This window comes from Venturia canescens, chromosome 4 (assembly GCF_019457755.1).
Source record: "Venturia canescens isolate UGA chromosome 4, ASM1945775v1, whole genome shotgun sequence".
In the NCBI taxonomy this organism is placed as follows: Eukaryota; Metazoa; Arthropoda; class Insecta; order Hymenoptera; family Ichneumonidae; genus Venturia; species Venturia canescens.
In genome coordinates, this window is record NC_057424.1 from 5,305,673 (window position 1) to 5,331,397 (window position 25,725).

Below are 25,725 nucleotides of genomic sequence, written 5' to 3' on the forward strand. Positions count from 1 at the left end.
GCGCCGAGGCACACCGATCGTTTTCAGTTTGTCCACACACGAGCCAAAGAAGCTGCTTCGCCCATTGTACCCACACGATATCGAGCTTTCCCTCCTCCTACCAAACCACCTCTTTCAAAGCCCCTTCATTCTCGTGTATACCCAAATTTCTTACACAATGATTATTAGGCTGAAATGGGTCGAGTTTACTTTTCCAGGTACGAGCTCTCGTATTTATTGGCTCTATCGTCGCCAGAGCGCCAGAAATTAGGCGTTTTGTCATTAGATTTGAATACTTGGCTTACGGTAATCTACGTCCGAAATTATCATGCCCGCAATTACGCTGAAGTTTGCAATCTTCAAGTGCAACGAAATTATGTAAAATACTCTCGAATAATTTCACTAAATCTCCAATTTTCTTCCCTGCCGAATTTGTAGTTTTTCGTAGTTTTACAACGGGCAGCAATCATTCGCGAAATAAATAATTGACTGGTTACAAATATTTTTTTCCTTCATTTCGAAGCTCAATGAAATCGAGAACTCCGATGTTGTTGAGATACTCACGACGAAACGAACGGGGTACGTTACACGTTTCGGTGCCGCCGTTTGGGCGCGAGGACGTTTTTGCGCAAGAACATTTTGGTCGACAATAAAATGCAGTATAAAAAATGAAATTCAATTGTGAGGGATAAACAAAGCAATATCATCGTAGCAACAAAAGATGTAATTAGTTTTGTTAGAAAGATGTAATTGAATTTGATAAAATTTTTCGTTTGATTTATCGTTTAGACGTATTTTCTTTGGAGTAAGCTTGGTGTCTCTTAATCGTGGGACGAAATAATCGTGTTAAAATACTATGGCGAAATGATCGAAAAATTGATTCATGGAAAAAATTGTACTGAGAACATTACCTGAGAAAAAGAGACTTGATTTGAAAGACTTGGAACAGGAAAAAAAGAGATAATATTTGATAAATTGATGATCAATTTGAAATTTTAATAGTCGTTGTCGGGGGGCGGAGCCCCCCGAACCCCCCGCTGCGACCCCCATCGCCAACGTTCAAATCCTATACGGGTATTTAGCACACAGCGAAATATGGGGATGGACGTAGATGAGATCCGATTTCGTCATTACGCGAGGACCAAAATCGTCTCGTGCAAAGAACATCCCCGCGCCAAAACGTCCTCGCGCCCAAACGTCCCAGCGCCCAAACGGCTCGCGCCAAAACGGCCACGCCAAAACGTACTGCTCCCAAACGAACGACTCACTCGACAGAAATGCTCGTACATTCCTAACGCTCCTACGATGTTCACTACAAAAGCCAATTCTCAGAGCTAATTATCAACGCGCTCGACCATGAAATTCTCATAATTTCGTGATAATTCCTTCTAATTAACAGTAGACCATGATTATTTATTAAAAAGAAGGGAATAACTCAACTCGGGGAATAAAAGCTTGATTATTAATGTTATTCGAAGGAAACGTATGGAGGGTAAAAAGCAGAACAATTATTACAGAGGAGGAGGTATAAAAGCGTCGTTACAATAGCGCAGTAACGGGAGATTTTCCTGGTAGAGTGTCTCAAAGAGGCTCTCCCAGGGAATCCGCCGCAGACGCACCGTCGCGTGCCGTCTCCGCGTTCATATCTTTCCCTAAACTTGCCTTCGCATTTCATTTTTTTCGAGTCCATCGACTTTGTTACAACGCATCAAAAAGGATCAAACCGGAACTTGAATTTCTCCAAATTTTCCAACATAATTTTAATAATTTTCGATGTTGGACTAAATGATCGTTGCAGCGGACGAGAAAACGGGATGAAGTCGGAAGGTTATTCGCACTGATGACTTTGAGACCGGACAGTAGTTTTCCATTCGAGTCGCCCCTCGAAGTGGCTTCGTTCCGAAAAAGTAGCGTTGGGATGTTGAGGATAACACGAGACACTCGGGAGCGACCAAACATTTTATTTTTTTAACAATCACGTTGACGCGAGATTTTCCAGAATTATTTACGACGCTGAAGTTCTTGCAACGTTCAAGTCTAACGAGACGAAGGAAAAAGAAGATTTGTAATTCGCCAATTTTTTATCTCACGAATCATTGGTTTAGGTTGAAAAACTACGAATTGCAAATTCGGCAGGGAACAAAATTGCGAATTTCAGCGTCATAAATATTCAATGACAGAGCAAATAATCTGCGTTTCGCAAATGCAGAGAAATAGTACCCAAAAATCGTCAATTGATTTATTTTTTATTTCCTTTTATTATAAATATTGAGTAAACGTAATTGGAGAATTTTCCATGTGGATTGATACTCGAACGAAATGATCCTGAAAAAGAGAAAAACATTAACAATCGACGGGCTTTGGAATTTCACGAGAATTCGCTGTACCGTAACGAGATCGAACGATTCGGTAAATAGGAGACGACAAAGTGGTTACGCTGCGTTGCATGAATCTGGGACGCGCGTCACAATCCCCCCGTGTTATCGTTACATCGGTGCGACGTTTTTTGTGTTTATTTGCCTTTTTTATTTTATTCTCATATTCCGGGAGTTTTGATGACGTATTCGTACGTATTTCTGTATGTAAACCGACGCATATGCGGGCACAACCTCCCGGAGATCTAAAATTCACTTTGCCTCGTACTGCCCCACACTATTCGCCCTGCTTATAACTCGATACCACAATTTTCTCATCTCATTTCCCTTTCGAACTCTCCTGTATTCTGGTTTAAAAGTAGAAACGTTAAGAACGTAGCGATTCGTGTCCCCCTCCCCGCACGCCCACGTTACGCAATTATGACCAACACGTCGCATGATCATTAAGGTAGTTCGTGCACGAAACGATTTTCTTAAGATAGTCTTGAAATTTAAACGGTTTCAATGGGTAGTCGACTGACACGCGTGTCACATTTTAAAGGGTTCGTCTTATTGGTTACTTGGATAAACGTGTTTAAATATGAAGAAAAATACACGAGGGTATATAGGGACTATGCGTAAAAAATCGTTTACCTTTCCATGTTACGAATGAACGCTTCTTTTACGAAGTTTATGAAAAACGTACACGACGCTGAAAAAACATTTGTAATACACCAATTTTTAATTTCACATAGTATCGGTGCAGGTTGAAAAACTACGAATTGCAAATTCGAGAGGAAACGAAATTGAGAAATTACTGGAATTATTGGAGGGTTTTTGTCATTGGATCATTTCGTTGGACTCCAACGTTGCAAACTTCAGCATCATAAAAGTACAGAATAACAATAAAGTATATAACGAAGGTCTGGGAAAAAATTTGAGACGGTTAATTGTCTTGCTAGTAATGAAGATATATTGAGCAATCGTAACCTCATATTTGCTTATTTCGGCAATTTGTTTCTTCTTGGCTTGGCCGATTCTTGTCATAGCCTTCCGTCTTTTTATTAACACTTCTTTCGTGATCCCTTTCCCGTTATGTTTTCCCTTTGCGCTCCTTAAGGAGTTTCGGTACAGAAGTCTAAATATTAAGAAATTGATCAAATTTGGTGATAATGTTCTTCAACATCAAGTGCGAAAAGACAATTTTTTTCAAAATTTTCTTCTACCTAGTTATCGAGTAATTACGCATTAAAGCAGATTTCTTATGCCCGGAATGTATATACCTATAAATCAGTAACGCTATACATATCTCAGGATCGACTGGACGGATTTACTTGCAACAAAGACCAATGGAAAGGGAAAAATCGAAAAAAAATCATCACCAATTTTCAGGTTCTTTCATAAAATGGTTTGTTTGTGAGAGCCGTTTGAAAATTCTGTGACGTCATAAAACCACGATGCTGAAGTTTGCAACGTTGGAGTCCAACGAAATGATCTAAAAAAACTCTCAAATAATTCCAGTAAATCTCCAATCTTGTTCCTTGCCGAATTTCCAATTCATAATTTTTCGAGCCACATCAATAATTCGTAAAATAAAAAAATAATGAATTATAATTATTTTTTTCGTTCATTTCGTTGAACTCCAACGTTACAAACTTTAGCGTCGTATAAAACCGGCATATTCGCGTATATAAGAGTAGCGGCAGGGCTCGCGCTGGCTTTTCTTTTGCGCTGCAGTTTTTCCTTTTAATACTTGGCGTCGAGCCGCTATCGCGTCTCTTGATATATATATATATATATATATATGGAAACGCTATGCTTGTACACGTGAACTTTAGTGATCAATTACTCGATAACTGTGTAGAAGAAAAATCTTAAAAAATTTGTATTGTCAAATTTGGCACTAAAGAAAATATGTTCACCAAATTTTATAAAATTCTGAACTTTTTGAATTTTTTTATGTTTTTAGCATGATTTGGCACGGCAACATTGTATCGCCTGTACCGAAACTCCTTGAAGCGATTTTTTACATGAAAAACTAGTATTTTCGCCAGGGACGAATAAAATTTGGGGTTCAGTCAATGATGGATCCCCGATTAATGAGTGACTTGTAATTTCATTCGCTAAAAAATAAGTTGGAAAAATTTATTTACAATTTTGAATGAACAACTCTGACATTAATTTAGAGGCATAATGTATTTAGTTAGGAAGTAAAAATCGACCCAATTTAGACACCCATAAAATACGATACTACGAGCATGATCTACCTTAACTGTCAACTTCGCGAGCGAATCGTTTCGAGACGAACGTATTATTTTACGAGCTTCTTTTCAAAATCATCCTTTCGAACCTTTCATCTTGAGTAAAAAACACTTCAACGGGTTTTTTCTTTTTCGAAATTCCTTACGACAATCTTTCTCACGGTTACGCACCGTCGTTGCGTGGCTTCCCGTATGGTTCTGAGATAATATCCAAGGTTCTTCCATTTCTCAGACGGAAAAATTTTTACTCAGTTTCAACGCCAACTCGTTGGTCGATTGTATGATTCGTATATATTTATGGATAAATAACCGGATGATGTTTTACAGTTTGCAACTTCGTGGTGCACGAAAAATGTCTCCAGGCCGTCGTCTCTCCCTGCTCCAGCATCGCGGCATGCCTGATCAAGGTACGAGCTAAGAAACGAGCAATAATCACGATTAAATGAACACGCCCAGGCCAATGAGCCATCCTCATTCACCGGTGAAATCGCTTATTTCATAAAATTCATCGATTTTTTGTAAAAACTCATATTTCCAATGAGATACAATAAATTCTCAGAAGTCTGAGCAGCGTTCAGCTCGTAAGTGGTTGAGGTCGCGCAATGGTCAGCCAAACGTATAACATTCGTGTTCAATGCACGTGCATCGATGTGCCGACATAAAACTACGCGAGTAAAATATTCTCCCCCCACTCTAATAAATTTCTTCAACTTGATTGTTGTCAACTATTGGAAATGGATTTGCATTTTTTTTCCAGTTCGCCTCAAAAATGTCCGCTAGGAGATTCTCCATTTGATGAAATTTAAAAAAAAAAAAAAAAAACATTCTTCAATTTACGCTCATTTGTTTTACTGTGAAATTTCAATTCAAACACTGCGCGAAGTAAAAATATTCAATAAATTGTAATTTTATTGGTGATTTTTACGTTACAGAACCCGGTCGCACATTGTTGGTCCGAACCGACGCATCACAAGAAAAAATTTTGCAATGTATGTCGAAAACGTCTCGAGAACGCCGAGGACAATCTTTCGGTACACTGCGAAAGTGAGTATATTCCTTCAAACATTTTTCTTCCTTCTAATTTTATTCCATACGAAATATCGATCGCTTCTGCATAAGTACATTAAAACGAACATGAATTGTCAATCATTTTTTTTTTACCATTTTTGCCTCTCATTCAATCGATGACTAATGAAACCAACATCTCGTTTTTACAGTCTGCGAGTACTTCGTGCACACGGAGTGTCAAGATTTCGCAGTTGCGGATTGCAAGGAAAACGCAACGTATCTGCCAGGGAAGGACTTGGCGTCGGTGAAGCATCAGCATCACTGGCGCGAAGGCAATCTTCCCAGCAACTCGAAATGCGCTCAGTGTAAAAAAGGATGCTTTTCCGCGGAGTGTCTCTCCGGTTTCCGTTGCGAATGGTGCGGCATGACGGTCAGTTTTTCCACAAGCTCATCACGGGGTCGACTAATTCCTTATCTCTATATTTTTATACAACCAGAATTATTGTGCAACTTTCAACATTCAAAAGTACACGATCGAATAAATTTTTCACAAATTTTCATAACAACTATTCGTAAATTACATAGAATATAAAATGCGAATGAAAATCCGAGCAAGAATCGATTCGAGCAACCTTTCTCCAAATTTTCCTCAAATTTGAAAGAAGCCTGAACCCACGAATTATTTCGTCGTTTTATTCATTTCGTAAATTCAATAAATAAACAAATAAAAAGCTTGTTTGCCATAGTAGAACGATAGAGTGCTTTCTTCCTCGATAGTTCGTCTCGAGTTTCCATGTTCTTACCATTCGATAAACAAAAAAAATATTTTTGACGATACAAAGTATATAAAAACTAATATCAAGATGAATCAAGAAAATTGAAAAAACCATGAGAGGTCATTGGAGCCCTAAAAATTCATAGAATTTATTTATATTTTTCATCTCAATATTAATGGCTTTTTTTCGTTTCGAAAAATAGAGACACGCCTACTGTTACAAGGATATACCGCAAATATGTACTTTTGGAAATTTGGAACCGATTTATCTGCCGCCGCACGCGATCAGTATTCCACGAACGGAGGTACCAATGGAGGCTATTATCGGGGTCCAAGTACGACGAAGGGAAGTATTAACCCGTGAGTATACAGATTTTTAAATTCGTTTTCGTAAGTGTCAATGTATACTGTAAATAAACACATGGATTTTAGTAGTTACGAAATAGTTGAAATTTTTTTGAATTACAAGCTATATCGCCGCTTTTTCCAGTCGGAAGTTGAGAGATAGAGAAAGGACACAGAATTTGAGGCTCGGAAAAGACATCGTTAACGAGCAATTCGAACGATCGCAACAGTCAAACGAACAATTCAGTCAATTCGTATACTGCATCGATGCTCGTTATTTTATAAATGTTCCTTCGCTGTGCTCGTCTTTCTTTTATATTATGCGATGCCTCTCATTATATATATTTACGTGAAATTTACAACTGCGGCAAAAGGTAATTCGTCGCAGAGACTCGTTATATGTTCAATAAATCGACGAGCATGTTTCGACCGAAATAGTTTCATTCTCATAGTTTTCACTTAAAACGTTCTTTTTCTTTTGTGACTTGTGGACTCTGGAAAAACAAGATAGAGAGAAAAGTATCGGTGCTCTTATCACGAAATCGTCGATGAAAATCGATGTTTGCCAAAACTCTTGTTTGTATATTGTTTACCATTCGTATCGTTCCGAACGATTAGTCGTTAGACCTCTCTAAAAATTGTTATTTCGAATTGATGTACAATATTAATGCACGATTATATACAAAGAACAAATTTTTCAAAAACTTTGATGTAATTAATGTACCAATGCAATGGAATAGTTGTAAGAAAAACTCCATCCAACGAATCCCTTGAGTGAGAATTTCCTTATTACGAATACCAACGAACTTCACGTTCACAATATTATTTTATAGTGTGTATATATTTGTATATAAATTAGGATAATCCTGCAAACAACAGCCAATATTTAGAGGATAAGAAACGATTCAGCAATATTTGGAGGAATTTAGTTCTTTGATAGCAAAAGCTGCTTGTCGATGATCCTGATATTTCTAATAAATTGTTTTCCATCATCTAATTATCTGAGTGCTCGATGCGTTGTCATGGGACGTTCTAGTAGGAATATTTCCGATTCAACGATACCTGTAAACGTTGGCTGGCATTTCGAGGTATTTTTGCGAGTTGAAATAATAATGAAAACGGACGAGCGCGCATAATTTTGTTAATTGGCTGGGCGGTATTGACAATAGCACTGCCTCGCACCGCATAAAATTCCATGACATAGAGCGTTGCGCATTCAAATCAGCCTCGGCCCTGAGAGCGACCGAGAGAAAAAACAATGAACTCGATTGTAATTGTTTATCTCGCTGTTCTCGGTATTCGAAAAATACAGAATCACACGGGAAAAATTTTTTAAAAATCAACACCAACAAACGAATTGTAACAAAATTTAAAATTGACGAGAGAGAAAACGAAACGAATAAGAAAATTGGAAACAACGATCGTTTGCTTCTTATTTGAAGATAACACCGGAGAACAATTCGATTTCGCGGAGAGCGAAGGTATTGGGGCCGCAGGCCATCTGGCCGAAGCTTTGAGGCGCCTTTCACTAGTTTTGCCACGTAGCTGCCATGGAAATTGTCATGCTTCCCCTTCTTACGTTCGAGGTACCTAGAACTTTTTAAAACAACGACATCGTCGTGCAACTGTGTTTGTGAGCATATTTATTATAAAACGGTTATAGATATTGTTGAACGAAATTGCATCTTTGATATATTTTCGAAGAAAATACAAAACAGCTTAAATTATGAAGAAAAAATAATTGAGAGACAAACGGGATGATTGGTAGCATTGAAAAAAATGTTTGTTTACCGTTTAACGAGATGTAACGCTCGTAGTACACTATTTTTTTTTCATATTTATCAGTTCCTCTTTTCTTTTCTTTTTTTTTTTTAATTTTATTTTTTGTTATTGTTTTTATCGTGCGTTACAGCGAAATTCGTTTTATGAAGCATTAAACAAACTTTTCGTGCGTACTTTACGGAATAATGGAGGCGCGGGTGGTGGAGAAAATGGGAGAATTCAGCGCTGCGCGAACACGGAGCTCTTTCAATGAGTTTGTTTAATATATTGGCAGACACGATATCTTCATTATATTCGAAGCACCGTGCTATTTTACATCCAACGAGAGAAACGGAAGAAGAGAAGAGGGAGGGGGATCCAAGGAAAATAGTACCGAAGCTTTTTTGCATGTCAATATATCGGACGACGCCTCAATGCCTTATTTTCATTCATATGGTTTTTATGTACTAAACTCTGCGTTACTAATAGTATTATCATGACATCCAATCCCTCCGGATCGAAGAGTTTTGTTTTTAATTTTCTACTAATTTTCAAAAATATACAAAAGAACGAAAAACTACGAAATTTAATGAGATTCAAAGGGTTTTTCGTAGCCCTTTATCAAGGGCAGTCAAACTATCAAAAATGAGAGTCTGTTCGCAAAACTGTAAACTCTTTTCTCCCCCTTTCATGTGCTCAGATCTTTATTCGATAGGATTTATAAACCGATAAATTGTATATTCTAACCTCACTGAATGTACATCGATGTCCGTTTTTTTTTTAAACGCCAAAAAGTAGACAAATAGTGCACATCACGCATTGCAAAATTCGTCAGATTACTATCGATCGAATGTCTCCATTAAAACCACCATGGGATGAGCCTTTATTACGTATCGAAATGCGACACGCAGCAGCATCGTTTTAAATGCACACACGTTGCATACTAATTTACATTGTACATAAATTTATATTCTTTAAGACTTTCCTTTTTAATTCATTCGTTTATCGTTCGTACGTTCTCTTGTTATCGTTAATTTCGTTTTAGCATGTGCACACTCTCGGTTCGCTTGGCCGCACAAATGCATGTCACTCTGTCACCTGTCGTCGGATATAATGCCAATACGAGCAGAACTCCACTACGAAGCTTCGCCCAACATCCGCCCAGCAGGAAATGTTCTCGAGTTATTCACTTGCGTTCTTACTACTTCTACTGCTCGTCCGCTTTGCAATAACTGTGTTGCATGCTCTCGACACTCACTATAGTAAGCGATGTCGGATACGAAAGAGAATGTACAAATAACAATATAATAACGAATAGTTCAAACAACAGTACAGCAACAACAACTGTGGAAGATAAAGGAAAGCTGAAAGATATGAAACACTTTAGAAAAAGGGAAAAACGTTATTGAAAATAAAAGGAAAGATTATTAAGAAATATTCAATATGAAAATGCAAGATGGAAGTGCTGAAATTTTTTTTTTTACGAGGGCCAAAATACTTTTTTGTTTTCCTTCATTACGTAATATCGTTGTGAAACATAATTTCTATTATACGCGGGTGTCAAAATGGATAGGAATGAGTCCTACTCCAAAAACTGTGGAGAATTTGTGGGAAAAAAGAGAAGAAAAAAAAAAGCATAAGTAATTGCCCGTTTTTACAAGAAACGAAGAAATGAAGGGACAGAATAATTTTTTACTTGAATTAAATGCGGTTCGAAACAATGATTTGAGGAATGTTTGTTTTACAGCGCGGAGCATATCGGAAGAATTCAGCAGTTCCGATACCCGATACCGGGACAACGACGAGCCTACGCAACCGAGCACCGGTGGTCACAGTCGCGACCCGAAATCTCCGAAGGAAAAGGACGAGAAAGAACGAGGTGACGAAGGTACAAACACGATGAAACAAAAGAGCAGGATTTTAGAATAAAAATGAGCCGGAATTTGCCGCTAACTTCATTTTATTGCCTCTGCGCTAATTATCTTCTTGTTCCAAAAATTTTGACGAACTCGATTTATAATTCTACACCTCATTGACCATCATCACGATCGATATAAATACCTGAAACAACGACACAGAACAATGATCCTAAAAGCTTACGAATTTCAACGATTTTTCAACTTTGTTGTTGTCTCTTTTTTTATACAGAAATGATCAAGGTGTACGATGGAAATAGTTCGGTAAGACGTCGGATATTTCGAGTCATTTCGATTTCGCGTCAAGCAACAACGGAGCAAGTTCTGACCGCTGCTCTAAGAGCGTTTCACATCACCAAAGATCCAAGTACGCTATTCTTTTTCTCATTATTTTTTTTTTTAATATTCTTAGAATATCGTGAACAAAATAATTTTGGTCGTTGGCACTGGAAGAAAAGATTCTACTAAAAAAAAAAAATTGTTTTTCCCCTGGCGCATTCACAGGCAATTTCTACCTCACGGATTTATACGCCGCGGACGAAACGGAACTGTGCGATCCGAGCCCGATTATGAATCTTCATAGGAAAGAAGGCAAACGCCGGGCCGTTTTTCTGCGATACAGGGATCACGAGAGTGGCGAAGTTCGTGTTTATCCGGGCAAGCTTCAAGTCTCCCTACCGTTCTGTACAGTCCCGGTCGATCAGACAACCACCATCACCGATCTCATACGGGAATCGCTCGTGCGGTTTGATCGAAAAGACGTCGACGCTGAAGATTTTCGGTGCAGCGAAGTACTTTTGGATCGTGGAGGTAATAATTTCATTTCTCTCCATATTTCCGATACTTTTTTCCATTCGCCAAAGCTTTTCAATGATAAATATTTTTACTGAAAAGGGAAATTCTCTTCGCTATAAAAAAACCAAGGGAATGGTCTGTGGGGTCAAGCGTAGTGTCGCACACGCCAGTAATTTCATGCTCCAGAAAAGATCGCGATCGTTTTCTCGTTGTAGAATTTTCGATTGGAGAAACAAGCTTTTTGATGGAATTTCTTATACCACTTGGTTTTTAATATATTGTATTTTCGTTCAACAGTGACGGAGCGAGTGCTGAACGAAGATGAGAAGCCCTGGGAAATAGTTAAACAGTTGGGCAACGACTCGATAAGGCAAATGGAATTGATGAGATTTTATCTCCAACTAAAACAAGATCCGCACGGTCCGAATCTTGCGCTATTCGTCGGTAATTTACCGACTAATTTATCAGAAAGAACCTACGAGAATAAACTCACCGAGTTTCTAGGAAGAGGTAACGTTTGAACAATTGAGAAGTTTGTGAAAAAAATAACCCTTTTTACTTCTTCTCAGAAGCGCCCAATCTTTTCTTCAAATTGGCTTTATTGCAGAGAATAAATTCTCTTCGATCGGACCCATTTATTACGAGTACGGCTCGATGGTTATCACGTACGAAGATTCCGATAAAGCAGTTCGGGCCTTGTACACCTTGAGAGAATCAAAATACGAGGATAAACACCTTTTAGGTAGGCGAAAATGAAATTCTCTAAATTTCTGTAATATAATGATTAAATAACGAAATTCACTTGACAGTTATGCTTCTGCCGAGTATCGAGCCGAGCATGGTGCCACCCGGTGTTCAACCTCTGTTAGTGTTCGTCAACGTTAAATCCGGTGGATGCCAAGGGCTCGCGTTGATCTCTAGTTTTCGTAAATTTTTGAATCCCTATCAAGTTTTCGATTTGGATAACGGAGGACCACTTCCGGGGTAAGATTATTTTGTGATTCAACAAGATGTCAATGCTGAAAGATTGGACGGAATTTTATATTTTTTATTCCAACGATTGGGCACATTCAATTTTTAACAATAATTACTCGCACCATACGATCCCGTTCGCTCAATGATGGTTTTCTCCACAAATTCTGAAATGATAAAATTTATGAAATATCTTATAAATGGTTTTACCAGTAATAAGAATAATAAAAAAAATTCACATCACATAGGAAATTTATTTAGATTGATCGAAACGAAACCGTCAGTTTCGAAAAAATTTGAACATCATTTAATCGTGGTTCTTTTAATTGTAAAATGAGTGTGTAAGAAATCTGTCGGATTTGCGCAGATTGTACGTATTTCGACACATAAAAGACTACAAGATATTGGTGTGCGGTGGTGACGGAACGGTCGGTTGGGTGCTCCAATGTTTAGACAACGTTGGACAAGACAGTGAGTGTTCGTCACCCGCATGCGCGATAGTTCCCCTCGGAACCGGAAACGACCTTGCCCGAGTATTGGGTTGGGGTGCGGGTTACACTGGCGGCGAAGATCCTCTCAATCTACTGCGAGACGTAATAGACGCTGAGGAAATAAGGCTCGACAGATGGACCGTAGTTTTTCATCCCGAGGAGAAGGACGACAGAACGCCTTCGGTCCCCAACATTGTCGGCGGTATTAAAAAATAAATAAATAATCAGTTCGATCTTTTTAGAAAATGATTCTGATTTATACGAGTTCTGCTTTGAAAAGATCCGGTTTTACTTGGAAAGCGAATGAAAAATGAAAACTGTCAACTCGCTTGATCGAATTTTGATCTAGAAGATGATTTTAATTTTGATCAAAAGTATTCCACTTTGAAATTGCATATGGAAAATGAAGACTGACAAATCATTCTTTTCGCTGGGCTTGACTCGCAGGAGCTGGTACAACGAGCGAAGACAATACCCAAATAATGGTAATGAACAATTACTTTGGAATCGGAATTGATGCGGATCTTTGTCTGGATTTTCACAACGCGAGAGAAGAGAATCCCAACAAATTCAATAGCAGATTACACAATAAAGGCGTATACGTCAAAATGGGTTTGAGGAAAATGGTTAGCAGGGGGTCGTCAGTTTTGCACTTGGAAAGAGTTGTGCACTTGGAAGTCGATGGCAAAGTTGTCCCATTACCAGAAGTCGAAGGAATAATATTACTCAACATTTTGAGGTATCGAACCATTGAAACATTCTAAAAGACTTCGCAGATTCGATAAACCCAATCTATTTCAATTGATTTCAATAGTTATCAATAATAATATAATGATAACGTTGCAGTTGGGGCTCAGGAGCAAATCCATGGGGACTGGACAGAGACGAAAGATTTCAGTCGCCAAATCACTGGGACGGAATGTTGGAGGTCGTCGGTGTTACCAGCGTTATCCATTTGGGTAAAATACAGTCCGGACTTTCTACAGCAATCAGGATAGCTCAGGTGAGTCGATAACTTTCACCACTAAGAATAATTCTTTGAAGTTGCCAATAGCTCGCAAATCAATGAGATTATTGGATTTTTTAATTCAACGCAAAAAAGTCTGAAAAATTTTCCAAGCTTATGAACCATAAGATTGAATTAAATGCAGGGCAAATTTTCATACAAGTGGTGAAGACTGGACTATAATGAGAATGTAAACGATACAACAAGCGAATCAGCGAGAAAAATTTGAATGTTTAAAAAAAAACAAAAGCACACTGTTTTGCTTCGTGACAAAAAAAAAAGAAATTAATATACAAAAGGAATCGTGTATATTTTCTTCTATATTCGTTTGATTTGTCGAAATAGTTGAGAAGGAATTGGGGATCGCACACGCATTTTCGACTTCAATCCCGACGGAAAAGCGTTAATTGCTTTCCCAGAATTCGACATAAAACTTTGACTGAGGCAAAATTTAAATTTGCAGGGTGGCCACATAAAAATCCGATTACAAGTGGATATGCCCGTGCAAGTGGATGGCGAGCCGTGGCTTCAGGGAGCCGGAGAAGTCGTCGTCCTCAAATCTGCCCTGAAGGTAATTTCTTCACAGGTTTTATTCATAACTCTCGTAATTTCCTCGATAGTCGACATTCACAAACCATAATTCTGGACATCATCGAGTTTTTCGTTTCTAGTTTAAATAACACGAGGAGAATAAGAAACAAGTTTTCACTCTGAAAATTTCGATAGTTATTTCGACCACTTGACAGCAAAGTTTCTCGTGAACTTGCAGCAACTCCTGTTGCTCGGTGTAAAATTCGAATTTTGCTCGAAAATGCACACAAAAACTTCCTCGTTTCAGTGACCGCACGGTCATTTTATCATCTTGATTCTCCTCGCGTACAATCATTGTCAATTCAAAGTCGTGTGAAAAAAATGATGTGAGTGCAGGTCCTGGTTTGTCTCGAGAATCGTTGATGTCGTCATACTGTTATTATTATCAAAAATAAATTCATAATTTTTTCATGGTTTTATAATTGTTTATATTATTAAATCGACTATGCTTTGATGCACGCAAATATGTCTCCACTAGCACCCGTAGCAGCCAAAAAGTAGTTTACTTACCCATTGAAATGTTTCCCAGCCCGTATCGCAGCAACGTCAGAGATTATTGAAAAACTTATGGAATAGAGAGAAAAAATAACAAGTAACTGCTTAAGAACGCAAGTGCATGCGATTTATTCCCCCCTTGCTCCCTCCGCCCTTCAACCCCAGCTGACTCGAGAAAATACACACACGAAATGGAACGTTGAGCGTGTTTATCAATGATGATTAAAAATTAACAGTGAAAAGTTGTTGAAAATTTTTATATTCGACCATTTTTAAACAGGTCGTCTTTGCCCCTCCAAAAACAAGTTTCACCGGGGCCAAATAAAATTAACTCAATTGTTATCCGAATCGGGAGTACGATGTTTAAACGACTATTTTATCGTGCTATAATTCCAAATGCTCAAAATTGGAAAAACATTATCGTATAAATTTTCATCTCTGATATGTCATATTAAATCGTTTGTAAAAAAGAAATCGAAAAGTGATTAGTCAGAAAAATAATAAAGTTGGGTATAAAGTTGAAAAATTCCGTTTCAGTGATTCAGCTCGAAGGTACATTATTTTGTAAATGGAAAAAGATTAATTGGGCGCGCATTTAATCAACAGTTTGTAATGAAATTTTTGACAAGCACAGTCTAAAACTGGTCGAAAATCTATGGCATTTTAATTGAAGGACGTTTCGGAAAAATTCGATGAACAAATGAAAATTCATAAAGCGTTCTTTTATCAAACGATTTTTTTAATTTTTTTTAATTCATTTTTTCTTTAGTTGTAAAGAGAAAAAACGACACGAGACCTCGTATATCGTCGCTCTACTAATGTCTTGCTTGTTCCTTTGTTCACTTCAGGCAACCATGTTGAAGAAAATAAAGATCAAGCGTCGGAATACAGAACCGTCGATACTGCCCGCTAACGGGGAGGGGGGAAAGAGCACGGATGAGTAGCAAAAAGGGACGACGATTCTGCAACTCGCTAGAGGCAGTAGTCAATCGTTTAATATTTTTTGTTGATGTAAAGTCATCGTTTTCACTATTTTCTACTATCGAATACATTCGTCATGAGATTTTTATGGAATAGAGGGGGAGAGGAGGAACGAGAGAGAGAGAGAGAGAGAGAGAGAGAGGGCAACGACTCATCCGTGCTCGTGATAGCAAAATGTGTAAATTAGCGTGGAGAGAAATGTGACGGTGGGGGAAAAATGAGAGGATTGGATATCGGATGGGATTCCAACGAGGAGGCGAGAGACACTCGCCCCGCCAGGACGTCTGTCCATGGGGAAATCCTTGATGCATGAATATATATATATATATATATTGAACAAAAAAATATCCACTTTTCCCAAATTCTCCAACACGAATATCCCGGCTATTGAACGAATAAGGAATAACCTGAAACGCCCACTTGCCCTACGCAGTTGAAGCTTATCGTACGACACGTATTTATTATTATTTATCATTATTACAATGACAAAGTGTATGGAATAGCCATGCATTTTTTCGCATAGCATTTTTTATCTCTCGATAAAGCCGTACGATCGTATTTTTTATTGTATATTTTTCCATTATTCTCTTACAATTTGTCTATATATGAGATTATTGCGAGTGTGTGGGCGCACGTGTGAATACATACGCGGGCGCGCGCGCACATAAACACGTTTTACTCACCTCACACTTTATTGTTCCTTTATTCGATCTTTCTAATCGTTCTTTGTTCCCCCCTTTACTTATCTCAGCAGTATTCTTGATTTGTTCACGTGATTCATAAATCTATATTCACAGTATATGAATATATACGTATTTAAAAATATGCCTCAGTTTCCTCTTTTTAAAAATACTCGAGGTGGTTCGTTTATTTTTTTAGTACGGAAATAACGTTTTGTATATCATTTCGATCGATTCCTTTTTACGTGCATTTCCCTGATCCTCTTCCCTTCCTAGGCCACGATGCTGATGAAGAAGGAGAAGGAGTCCAAGAATAAATAAGAACGCGATATCGCGGGGGCGTTAAGTCAGATTGGGCGAGGGCAACGCCACGACCGGAGACCGATGACTAAATTGACCGCCGAATCGCTATGAAAACTTTTATGCGGAAACAGACGAGAGAGGGAGAGAAAAGAATCGAAAATACGGCAATGGAAAAATCTCAAGGTCGAATGAAAATCCCGACGAACGTGTTATGCCCTGTACTGCACCGCGTGCTTGTGAAATTCAGCGATATTATATGATTCCGAATAGCGCATCTCGGGCAGTGAATATTCCAAGTGAGCGAAAAAAAAAACAGAGAGAGCGAAAGAGTGAAAATACGATCGAGATACGAATGAAAATTGTAATGAAAGGAATTGCAGGTAAAAATTTCTTTAATTCACAAAGAATGTACTTATTCATCAACGTTCCTTATTATAAAGTTTTAGTTTTTTTCGTTGTAGTATCTTCGTATAAAAGCGCGTTATTTTATTCATTTCGATAAAAAATGGAGCATCATCGATAAAGCGGAGATTTCGTAGCCGTGTAAAATTATTGGATCCATTGTCGTATGAGCGAAAACGAAATCTTCCGTATTTCTTGAAATAAAACGAAAAAAAAAAAACAGCTAACAATTTTCAATGTTTGAAAGCTTTCGAAGAAAGACCGTTGCAGAGCTTGTGCTACGAATCTTGCATTTATGTTTGTAGCTCGCCAGACGATCGAACGCTACGGAGGTAACGAGAAATAAATTATGGGGGGGGGGGGGGGGAAAAACAAGGAAAAACCAAAGTAAATTGTAATGTAAATTACGTTCCGTATGGTATTTTACCAAATCCACACAGCAAGTATCCTGACGTAAATAGCCTGTCAAATATTTATGTCGTGGGATTTAAAAAAATCGGGTGCGAAAGAAGAAAGAGAAAGTCGGTTGTTATTGATATATTATTATATGAAAATATTTACGATTAAATATTAATATATTTACATACTATCGTATTAGCGATACAATTTTAATTTGTGATTGTTGTCAATCTGACTGCCGGGCAGTCTGGAATTATATCGTAAAACCAGTCGCAGTCAGTTTTTCCTAGATCGCAAAAGTATACATTGAAAAAAAAAAATAGGAGCGAGTGTGTGTGTGTGTGTGTGTGTGAGAGAGAGAGAGAGAGAGAGAGAGAAGGCACACGAACGAAAAAAAAATAGAGTTATTGTAATTTTTCCTGTAGAAAGATTGATCACGTCAAGACTTGCCAATTCGTCTCTTTTGAAAAATTTCGCCGATCATTATTCCTACGACGCGGCGTAGTAATAAATAATAAACAACATTTTTTTAACATAAGAAATGGTGGAAGAAGAAAGAATGAATAACGCTACGGGAATCGTCGAAGAGAGTTGGCAAATATGGCCGCAGAAGAATGAGAGAGCCTGGTTCCCGCAAACTTGAATGATAAACGCGTGAAAAATGTCGATGTTAAACAGGCAAGTTTGCTCGAGCCATTCTCATAGGACGAAACACATTCCACTGTCACGTGGCAACGAGAAATTGCGAAATACAACAAAATAACAAACAATTAAGGAGAGAATACGAAAATTCAAATACAAAAGAATGCATGCCGGCTTGTCACACAGCTGATTAAGCATCGATATTTACTGCCTGTATCAAATGCTGCGCGATGTGTATCAAGAATAATCGGGTTGATCGAAACGATAATATCTCAATCTCTGGTAAAAATGTGGTAGTAATGTTGGTCACGGTGGCGGCACCGCCGTCGTATATCGCTCGATTCCATTACAGCTTTTCATCAATAGCCAGCAGCAGATGATCGATCATTTGTTTGTCGTATCGGCTGCCACCGTCTGGAAAAGCTCAAATTCAATCATAATTCCTTCAAACACTTGAACAAAATCACTAAAACTTCGCTCCCAAACATGACATTCGTGTCGAATCGTCTGTGAGTTCAAGCGCTATTTGACCTCGAAGCGATGCACAAAACCTCTTTAATTAATCAATTTTCATTTCACTCAAAATCCAAAATAAAAACGTGACCACGGGCGAGACGAGGGACAAACTCCTCGATCCCCTGTCATTAGCAACAGTTTGTGAAAGACTTTTAATAAGGTAACTCCTGTACGAAATAACCGATACTTCGAGATTTGACAGTTTCGAAGCGACTGAAGTACACTAATTTTTCTCATTTTTACAGCACAGTGTGTACTCGTAACATACATACATGTACAGACAATGCCAAACGATGAAAAATCACGTGTTCACTCAAATTCGGTCGGCTTGACACGATTGGTGGTCTCATCTGTATAGCTGTTTTCACGAATCGGGCGGTACACAAACAAACGCGCATAAGAGCACAAAAACGTAAACACGTTCTAATACATATAAATATATATACGCATGAAGATATATTTGTATATATATTTATGTATATATCGGCCAGGGTGACTCTCCGCGGCACAAAAAAAAATGGCACAAACGCGGTGAATCCGCAATCACGAAACGAGCAGCACCGACGAGTCAAAAGTTTGAAAGAGAATCGGAATAATAGTCATTTACGATTATTATTATTATTATTGTGGTTAATTATTATGATTATTACTCATGAGAGGTTAGGAATAATGAAAATTTGCCACGTGAAGGCACAACCGAACTAAAGAACGTGTGTGTGATTGGCATCGCATATAATTCGGTTGAAGATGGACGATTTCGGTGCCAAACAGATGTAAATAATAAAATATAAAGAAAAAATTGTCGATTTTAATAATCGAATGTAACACGTGGCTGACGCGAATTGTATTTATTCTCCGATCATAGTATTCGATATATAGTGTATATATAAACAAATATATACAGATATATGAACGAGAGTTTGGCAGAATAAAGTACAGATGATAAATGTTGCGATAGCGCGCGCACACGCGTGTGCACACACACACACACACACACACACACACACACACACACACACACGAACAAACTGAACCCGAGATTAGTCAAATTTTGCAAAGTTATAATAACGAACGAGATGGAATTATAATCGTGAGATGAATTAAACGTAATTAAGAAATGAAAAAATGAACGAATCGAGGAATCGGCTCATGCGAACTATGTTGGAAACATTACGCTTGAGCCACTTATTGCGCATAATGAAACAAGAACAAATATCAATGGAGTTTCAAAAGAACATACATGCCTTTATACGCGAATGTGAGGGAGAGAGAGAGAAAAGAGAACGATATTTCTCGATCTGGGCACACAGGCCAAAAATATTCGAGAAAGTGTAGAAAAAAAAACAAAAAGAAAATATTTCCAGGAGACAAGTAAAAAAACGAGTGCGAGAAAATGATAAATTGTAGCACCGTTTGAAACGACACGACGTATACAAACAAAATGATGAGAGAGAGAGAGAGAAAAAAAAGAAAAGAAACGTTAGTTTGTGTTAAAAAAGCGCTTGTAGAACGCGCTCTTGCACCTAGTCGACTAATCCCGTAGACTCCGCTGGATGTCTTAAAATTAATGATTATAAAAGAAATACGAAAAACAAATGAACAACCAGCCAGCGAAAGAATACAAAACCGACAAACACTCGGGGCAAGTTTCATTACTACAAACCCAAATTATGAAAACGAACAAGACATATATAAAATAAAACCAATGAAAAAAGGAAAGAAAATAATAATAATAACAATACAACAGACGAAGGCCTTCGTTTCCGGATAAACGAATGGCGTTCTCTTATCTCTAACCTGCCGCAGAGGAAAGGGGCCTCTGCTTATTATGCATGGTATCCGGTTAAACTTGCATAATACGTCAACTCTACGGCAGATTGGCGAAATATACATTTTGTTTATCTGACCAAAGGAATCTGTAATACTGTAATACTTGCTGTTGCTATAAAAGAATAGAGGAATAATAAGCTATGAACAATCTACGTATAAATAATTGAATGTATGTGCTACATGAAAAAAAAAAAAAAATGAAAAAAATGAAAAAAAATCACAAAAAAATAAAACCGAGAAAATCGTTTGCTTGAAAATTTTCCCGTATGTGATATACTTTCGCCATGTTCGTTTACGTCTTTCGGCGCTCTCATTGGTACATATATGCAACGACCAATCAACGAGCCAAACGCAAATTCTTTCGTCCCGTCGAACCACCAGAGTCCGCGAACGACGTTGATGAACATTGCGATTTATTATTCTCCATATCCAAAATCTCGATATTCCAAATTTTCTGTTTGAACAAATAAAGGTATACACTTGAATATGAAACTCGATCATATGTACGCAGCACTTTTGTTTGTTTTATGTTTTCTGTCCTCCAGTTTGGGCTATTCACGGCAAATATTTTTCATGGCAGCATATTTTTTCACGGTGGGGTTAATAAAAGAAGATAATTTGTCAGAATTAAAACAACTCGAATGCCGTTAACACAATAATACATGGAAAGAAAACAAATTGAAACTCAATTCTTCAACGGATCCTCGAATGTTTGCTGAACCCAGAGAAACGGTGAGTACCGCATCGTGTCATGCGACTATGGAGAGCCCGGGTCACGGTAGAATCGCCAGTGCTTGAGTTAGCAGTCACCACTATACGAAGGCACGCGAGACGTTAAATAAAACAAGACAAAGTTAGAGAAAAAGTAACAAATGCTAGTTTATTTGTTATGTCGGACAAGGTATCACGTGGATAATTCTTACAAAAAGACTGTCTTACATTTCTGCGCGTCGGTTCAATTTGTGTAGGCAATAATGTCGCGTGAGTGGTGGGGTATCGTCTTAGCCTATGGCGTTGCAGTTATGATGTAACCTATGACGTAGACTAACTTGGCGTTCGGCTGTAGCCTGCTGGGATTAGGTGTTGAGTGGGGGACGCGACCCTAACCTATTGTGTGGTGGGCTAGCGGCGGGATTGGGATCGGGAAGTGTTCATAAATCGGTTAACGAATGGGTTTTTCGGATAGACAATGGTTAATATGTTTTTTTAGTGGGGCAGCTGCGTTGATCTTGTAAGTTTCTGTCTTGAAAACTTTACACGCGAATTATTTTAAGCGATAAACTGTATTATCTGTTACCACGTGGCGTCCGAAACAATATATATCGTTACTGAAAGATTTCTTAGAAAATTCGATAAAACGGTATGCGAGACAAGTTATTCCCAATATCGCGAAGAAAATGAAGCGGAATGGTGTACTATAGAAAATGTATTCCTCTTGATTTTTATCAACCATATTTTTTTACTTGATTTTTATCTAAAAAATCAATAACGATTTTATTTTTGAAAACTTACGCGGTAATTCTCGTTGTTCACAACAAAAATGATTTCCCATTTTTCACGCAGGCCGGGTATATAACCCGGTGCGTACAAGTGCACAAAATAATGAGTCATAAAATGAAGTGTATGAAAATTCCATCGAATTTCTGATGGGAAAGCCGTACAGTTTATGGACGTGACTCAAATGCTGGCATATGTTCCAAATATGATGAAACATGAAAGAGCATAAGTTTTTTTACTCGTCTTAGAAAGACCGACTTTTGCTTCATCTCAGAGTGTCCCAAGTATATAAGACTGATTCTATAAGGGCGCATTTAAAATAGCGTTGAAAACGTTTGTAAAGCTGAAATTTATCAACATGGCTCGATCGACTACGAACACGTCTTTTGGTTGATTTTAGCCATCCTCATAATACATGGGCTGACGGGGAATTCCTTTGAAACGATAAAACCGTGTTGAGAATTTAACTCCGATAATTTGAGGTGAGGTTAGGTAACACCTTGCTGACATCGCCGAAAGCGGACAACTTTGATAAAAATGGTCGAGTTTCGATTTTATCTCTGTGAAATGATTTGCCGAGAACGAAACACATTTTTCTAACGTGAAGGTTATTGCTAAAAGTTTGAAGGTTATGAAAGAAAGTGATATTGAGATTCTTTGAAATCACTCATCACAGAAAAATAACAAAAACATGATGAACATTTTTTTCTCAATATTTGGTAGTGGAAACTTCTTAGATTGAATAATTAACGTCTGAGATTTAAAAAAACCAATGGGATTTTCCAGATTAACGATAAATGAGCATCAATGACTATCGTCAACCGCTGCGAGATCACTTTGTTTCTTAAAGCAGAAACGAAATGAATTGCATTTCGCATGAAGTGCACGAAAAGAATTGTCAGTGTTACGTAACTATAAAAAATTATTATTTTTTATAAAAATGAGATCCCTAACGATCTTGGAATCGTTTCTCTTTCGATCTACCATGTCTTCCAACATCTCATCAAATACATTCAAGGCGAAAGCGCTGTTTTCGTTGTATTTCTGTATTTTCGGTGTTTTCTTTATCACTCTCATTATACAAACCAACGCGTTTGGAAAATAAATTTATTTCCCAGCAACTGCTACAGGAAAAAAGGTCGGATTTCGGCCACTGTTTCGGCGCACCGGGTGAGAGAAGACCGTCCGTAAGAGCCTCAAAGCGAAAACAGCTGTTGGTTCGCAGATGCTCCGTTAACGCGCGGTGGCGCTCTAGGCGCTCCCGAATATTTTTCTCTCCCACCGTTTGTACACGGAACTAACGACCAGTTGAAAATGAGAATTCCTCTTTTCCATTGTTACAGGAACAGAGACATTTGGGCTACAAAATAAACATTTCGTCGGTTTTTTGATAACGTTTTTATTACAAATATAAGCATCTATAGGCAAATACTATTCGTTACGAAGAATGAATCACACTGTTTAAAGTTAAAATTATGAATATGCTAGGAAACTACGCATCCAGAATGTCGTCGTCGCTGTCGGAGTCTGTTACGCACTGCGTCGTTTCTCCGATATCTAACAACAAACGAGCCTCTTCCGTAGCGTCCACCTGAAATCGATCAAATTAAACGTACAAAAAATCGCACTCGATTACACTTTTAAACGAGTTCCTTCAACATTTTATTTGTCGATGATAAGCCGTGAAAAAAGTAGTTCGAAAAATGTAAAACTGTTTTGGTTTTCTTTGAAAACAAAAAAGTGTAAAAAAATAAGAACCAAACTTGTCCCGAGACTCTACCGAGTCTCTCGATAATAATGAGCAGAGTTGTGTATGACAGGCGATCGGTCTCTAAAACAGGCTTTCAAGATCAAAGGTAGCGTGCGTAAATAAAAGAAAAAATTGTTTTCCATTCGCTGTGCAGTGTTGAAGGATCTACTTGTTCATATAAATCAACAAAAATGAAAATTTCAATAAAAAAAATCAATAAAACGATGATTACCTCGAAAACTCAAACGGAAAAACGGCTTGTGCTCGCATCAGTCGTTCGTATCGGCGATGCGTTACAATAAAACTCAAGCAAAATGTATCTTCGAAAACAAAAAACGAAATGAAAATTATATCTGGGCGTTTATAACTGTGATAAAATAAAATGAAAATGAAAAAAAAATTGAAACACAAACACAAAGAAAACGACCAAAAGAAAACCGAAGCACAGTGAACTCGTTGCGATCATCGATGCAGCATTATAAATCTAATAATACTCTGGTGTTGACCAATTATGGTTTCTCGTTCCTGGAAAATAACAAAATAAAATCCTACTAGCTGCACCCACGAATTTATAACTAAGCCAATCCCTTCTCCCGACTCCCGGCTGAACTTTGAACGGAGAATTTTTGTTTCAATGAATACAAAGCTCGCGCGAATAATGAGATGAAAGCGACATTGATAAATTTGAAAAAACTTTCATTTTTAATGGAAAACTAAATTTATGAAAAATGATTTGCTCAAAGTTCAAAAGTCAAGTTCCTCGTTTTCTTCTTTCAAGTCCAAGCGGCTCGTGTTAATTGTTCCGCCCCTCAAATATTCGTCCTTACTCACCCTAAAAAGCCTAAAACTATCGTCCCTTTTATATTTTATTCTCTACAAAGCATTATTCGTCATTGTTTTCGTGTCGTGTTGTTGTTTTTGGTTGCAATTTTTAAGAGAGTTATGAGTGCAGCCATTCTTCCTCGTGACCCGTTCCTGTGACCACCACCTTTGCAATCCAAATGAACAAACAATGCGCAATGTGTGTAATGAAAAAAAAAAAAAAAGAAACGATGAAGAAGTAGAGGAAGAGCCAATAATACCGTGTCAAGAGGCTGCAAATAAATTGATACTCACTTTGGTGTATTGGGCGTGACAAGAATCGCGTCTCGAAGTAAGTGAGTTGAAGAAGTAACGCAAACGCGCTCTCCTTTGCGAACTCCACAGGTAAATTATGAGCGCTACGGACGCGGTGATCAGTAGCACAATTCCGACGGTCGTACCGACTAAAAACAGAAAATTAAAGTCAATTTTAGAATTTTTTTTTTTTTTTTAAATTCATTTTTTCTCTTTCCCGTTCGTTTTTCCCATGGGAAAATAACTACGAAGTGGAATGGAAGATTCAGTCTTTCTTCATGTTTTTTTTCAACGCACGTTTGCGTTCGAATTTGAGAAAAACTAAATAAATCGCTCAACTCGAATTCGTTTTTCCCAAGGAACTCAAACTGTCGAAAAAAATGTTTGTTGTCGCGTTTTTCGAGACTCGAGGGAAAAAAGAAAAATAGTGAGTTTCATGTGGCGAAGGTACTTGCCGTGGCTCTTGGCAGCTTCTTCCATATTTTCTATCGTTTCTGTCACTTTGAGTTTCCCATTTACCGAGCCTCGATCGGAGCTGTGGTTGGCACAGACGACGCTCGTTATCCACTCGAATGCAACGTTGCACAAGGATTCCTGTAAGCCAATGAATCGAAGCCAATTGATTAATCGATGTATCGAATTGTTGAAAATTAAAGGAATTTGAAACAAAAAAATTTCAATGAAAGTAGATGCGTGGGTCGAGAAATAAAGAACCGACGATTGACGTGCGCTTGACAGCGAAAGAAAATTGGCTGAATTTCTGATCTTTCATCGGGGGAGAAGGGCACCGTGAAAAATAATTTGCTTATTCAACTGAATCGATTTTACTAGAAAAAAATTTGGCAAATTTATGACTTTTT

The 25,725-nt window shown here is 37.9% G+C and overlaps 1 protein-coding gene across 2 annotated transcripts in view; it reads left to right on the plus strand.

The window, feature by feature from the left end:
* LOC122409796 (diacylglycerol kinase theta) overlaps positions 1–20,994 on the plus strand; it is a 32,678-nt gene extending 11,684 nt beyond the window's left edge. For both annotated transcript variants that reach the window (XM_043417606.1, XM_043417607.1), the window contains 16 exons: positions 4,922–5,001; positions 5,527–5,638; positions 5,812–6,032; positions 6,581–6,737; positions 8,165–8,308; positions 10,231–10,371; positions 10,632–10,766; positions 10,904–11,209; positions 11,492–11,704; positions 11,802–11,936; positions 12,004–12,178; positions 12,534–12,859; positions 13,105–13,396; positions 13,504–13,660; positions 14,127–14,234; positions 15,598–20,994. In XM_043417606.1, coding sequence (XP_043273541.1) covers positions 4,922–5,001; positions 5,527–5,638; positions 5,812–6,032; positions 6,581–6,737; positions 8,165–8,308; positions 10,231–10,371; positions 10,632–10,766; positions 10,904–11,209; positions 11,492–11,704; positions 11,802–11,936; positions 12,004–12,178; positions 12,534–12,859; positions 13,105–13,396; positions 13,504–13,660; positions 14,127–14,234; positions 15,598–15,693 — 2,798 coding nt within the window. In that variant the 3' untranslated portion in view covers positions 15,694–20,994. The remainder of the gene's footprint in view (positions 1–4,921; positions 5,002–5,526; positions 5,639–5,811; positions 6,033–6,580; positions 6,738–8,164; positions 8,309–10,230; positions 10,372–10,631; positions 10,767–10,903; positions 11,210–11,491; positions 11,705–11,801; positions 11,937–12,003; positions 12,179–12,533; positions 12,860–13,104; positions 13,397–13,503; positions 13,661–14,126; positions 14,235–15,597) is intronic.
* The last annotated feature ends 4,731 nt before the right edge of the window (positions 20,995–25,725 follow it).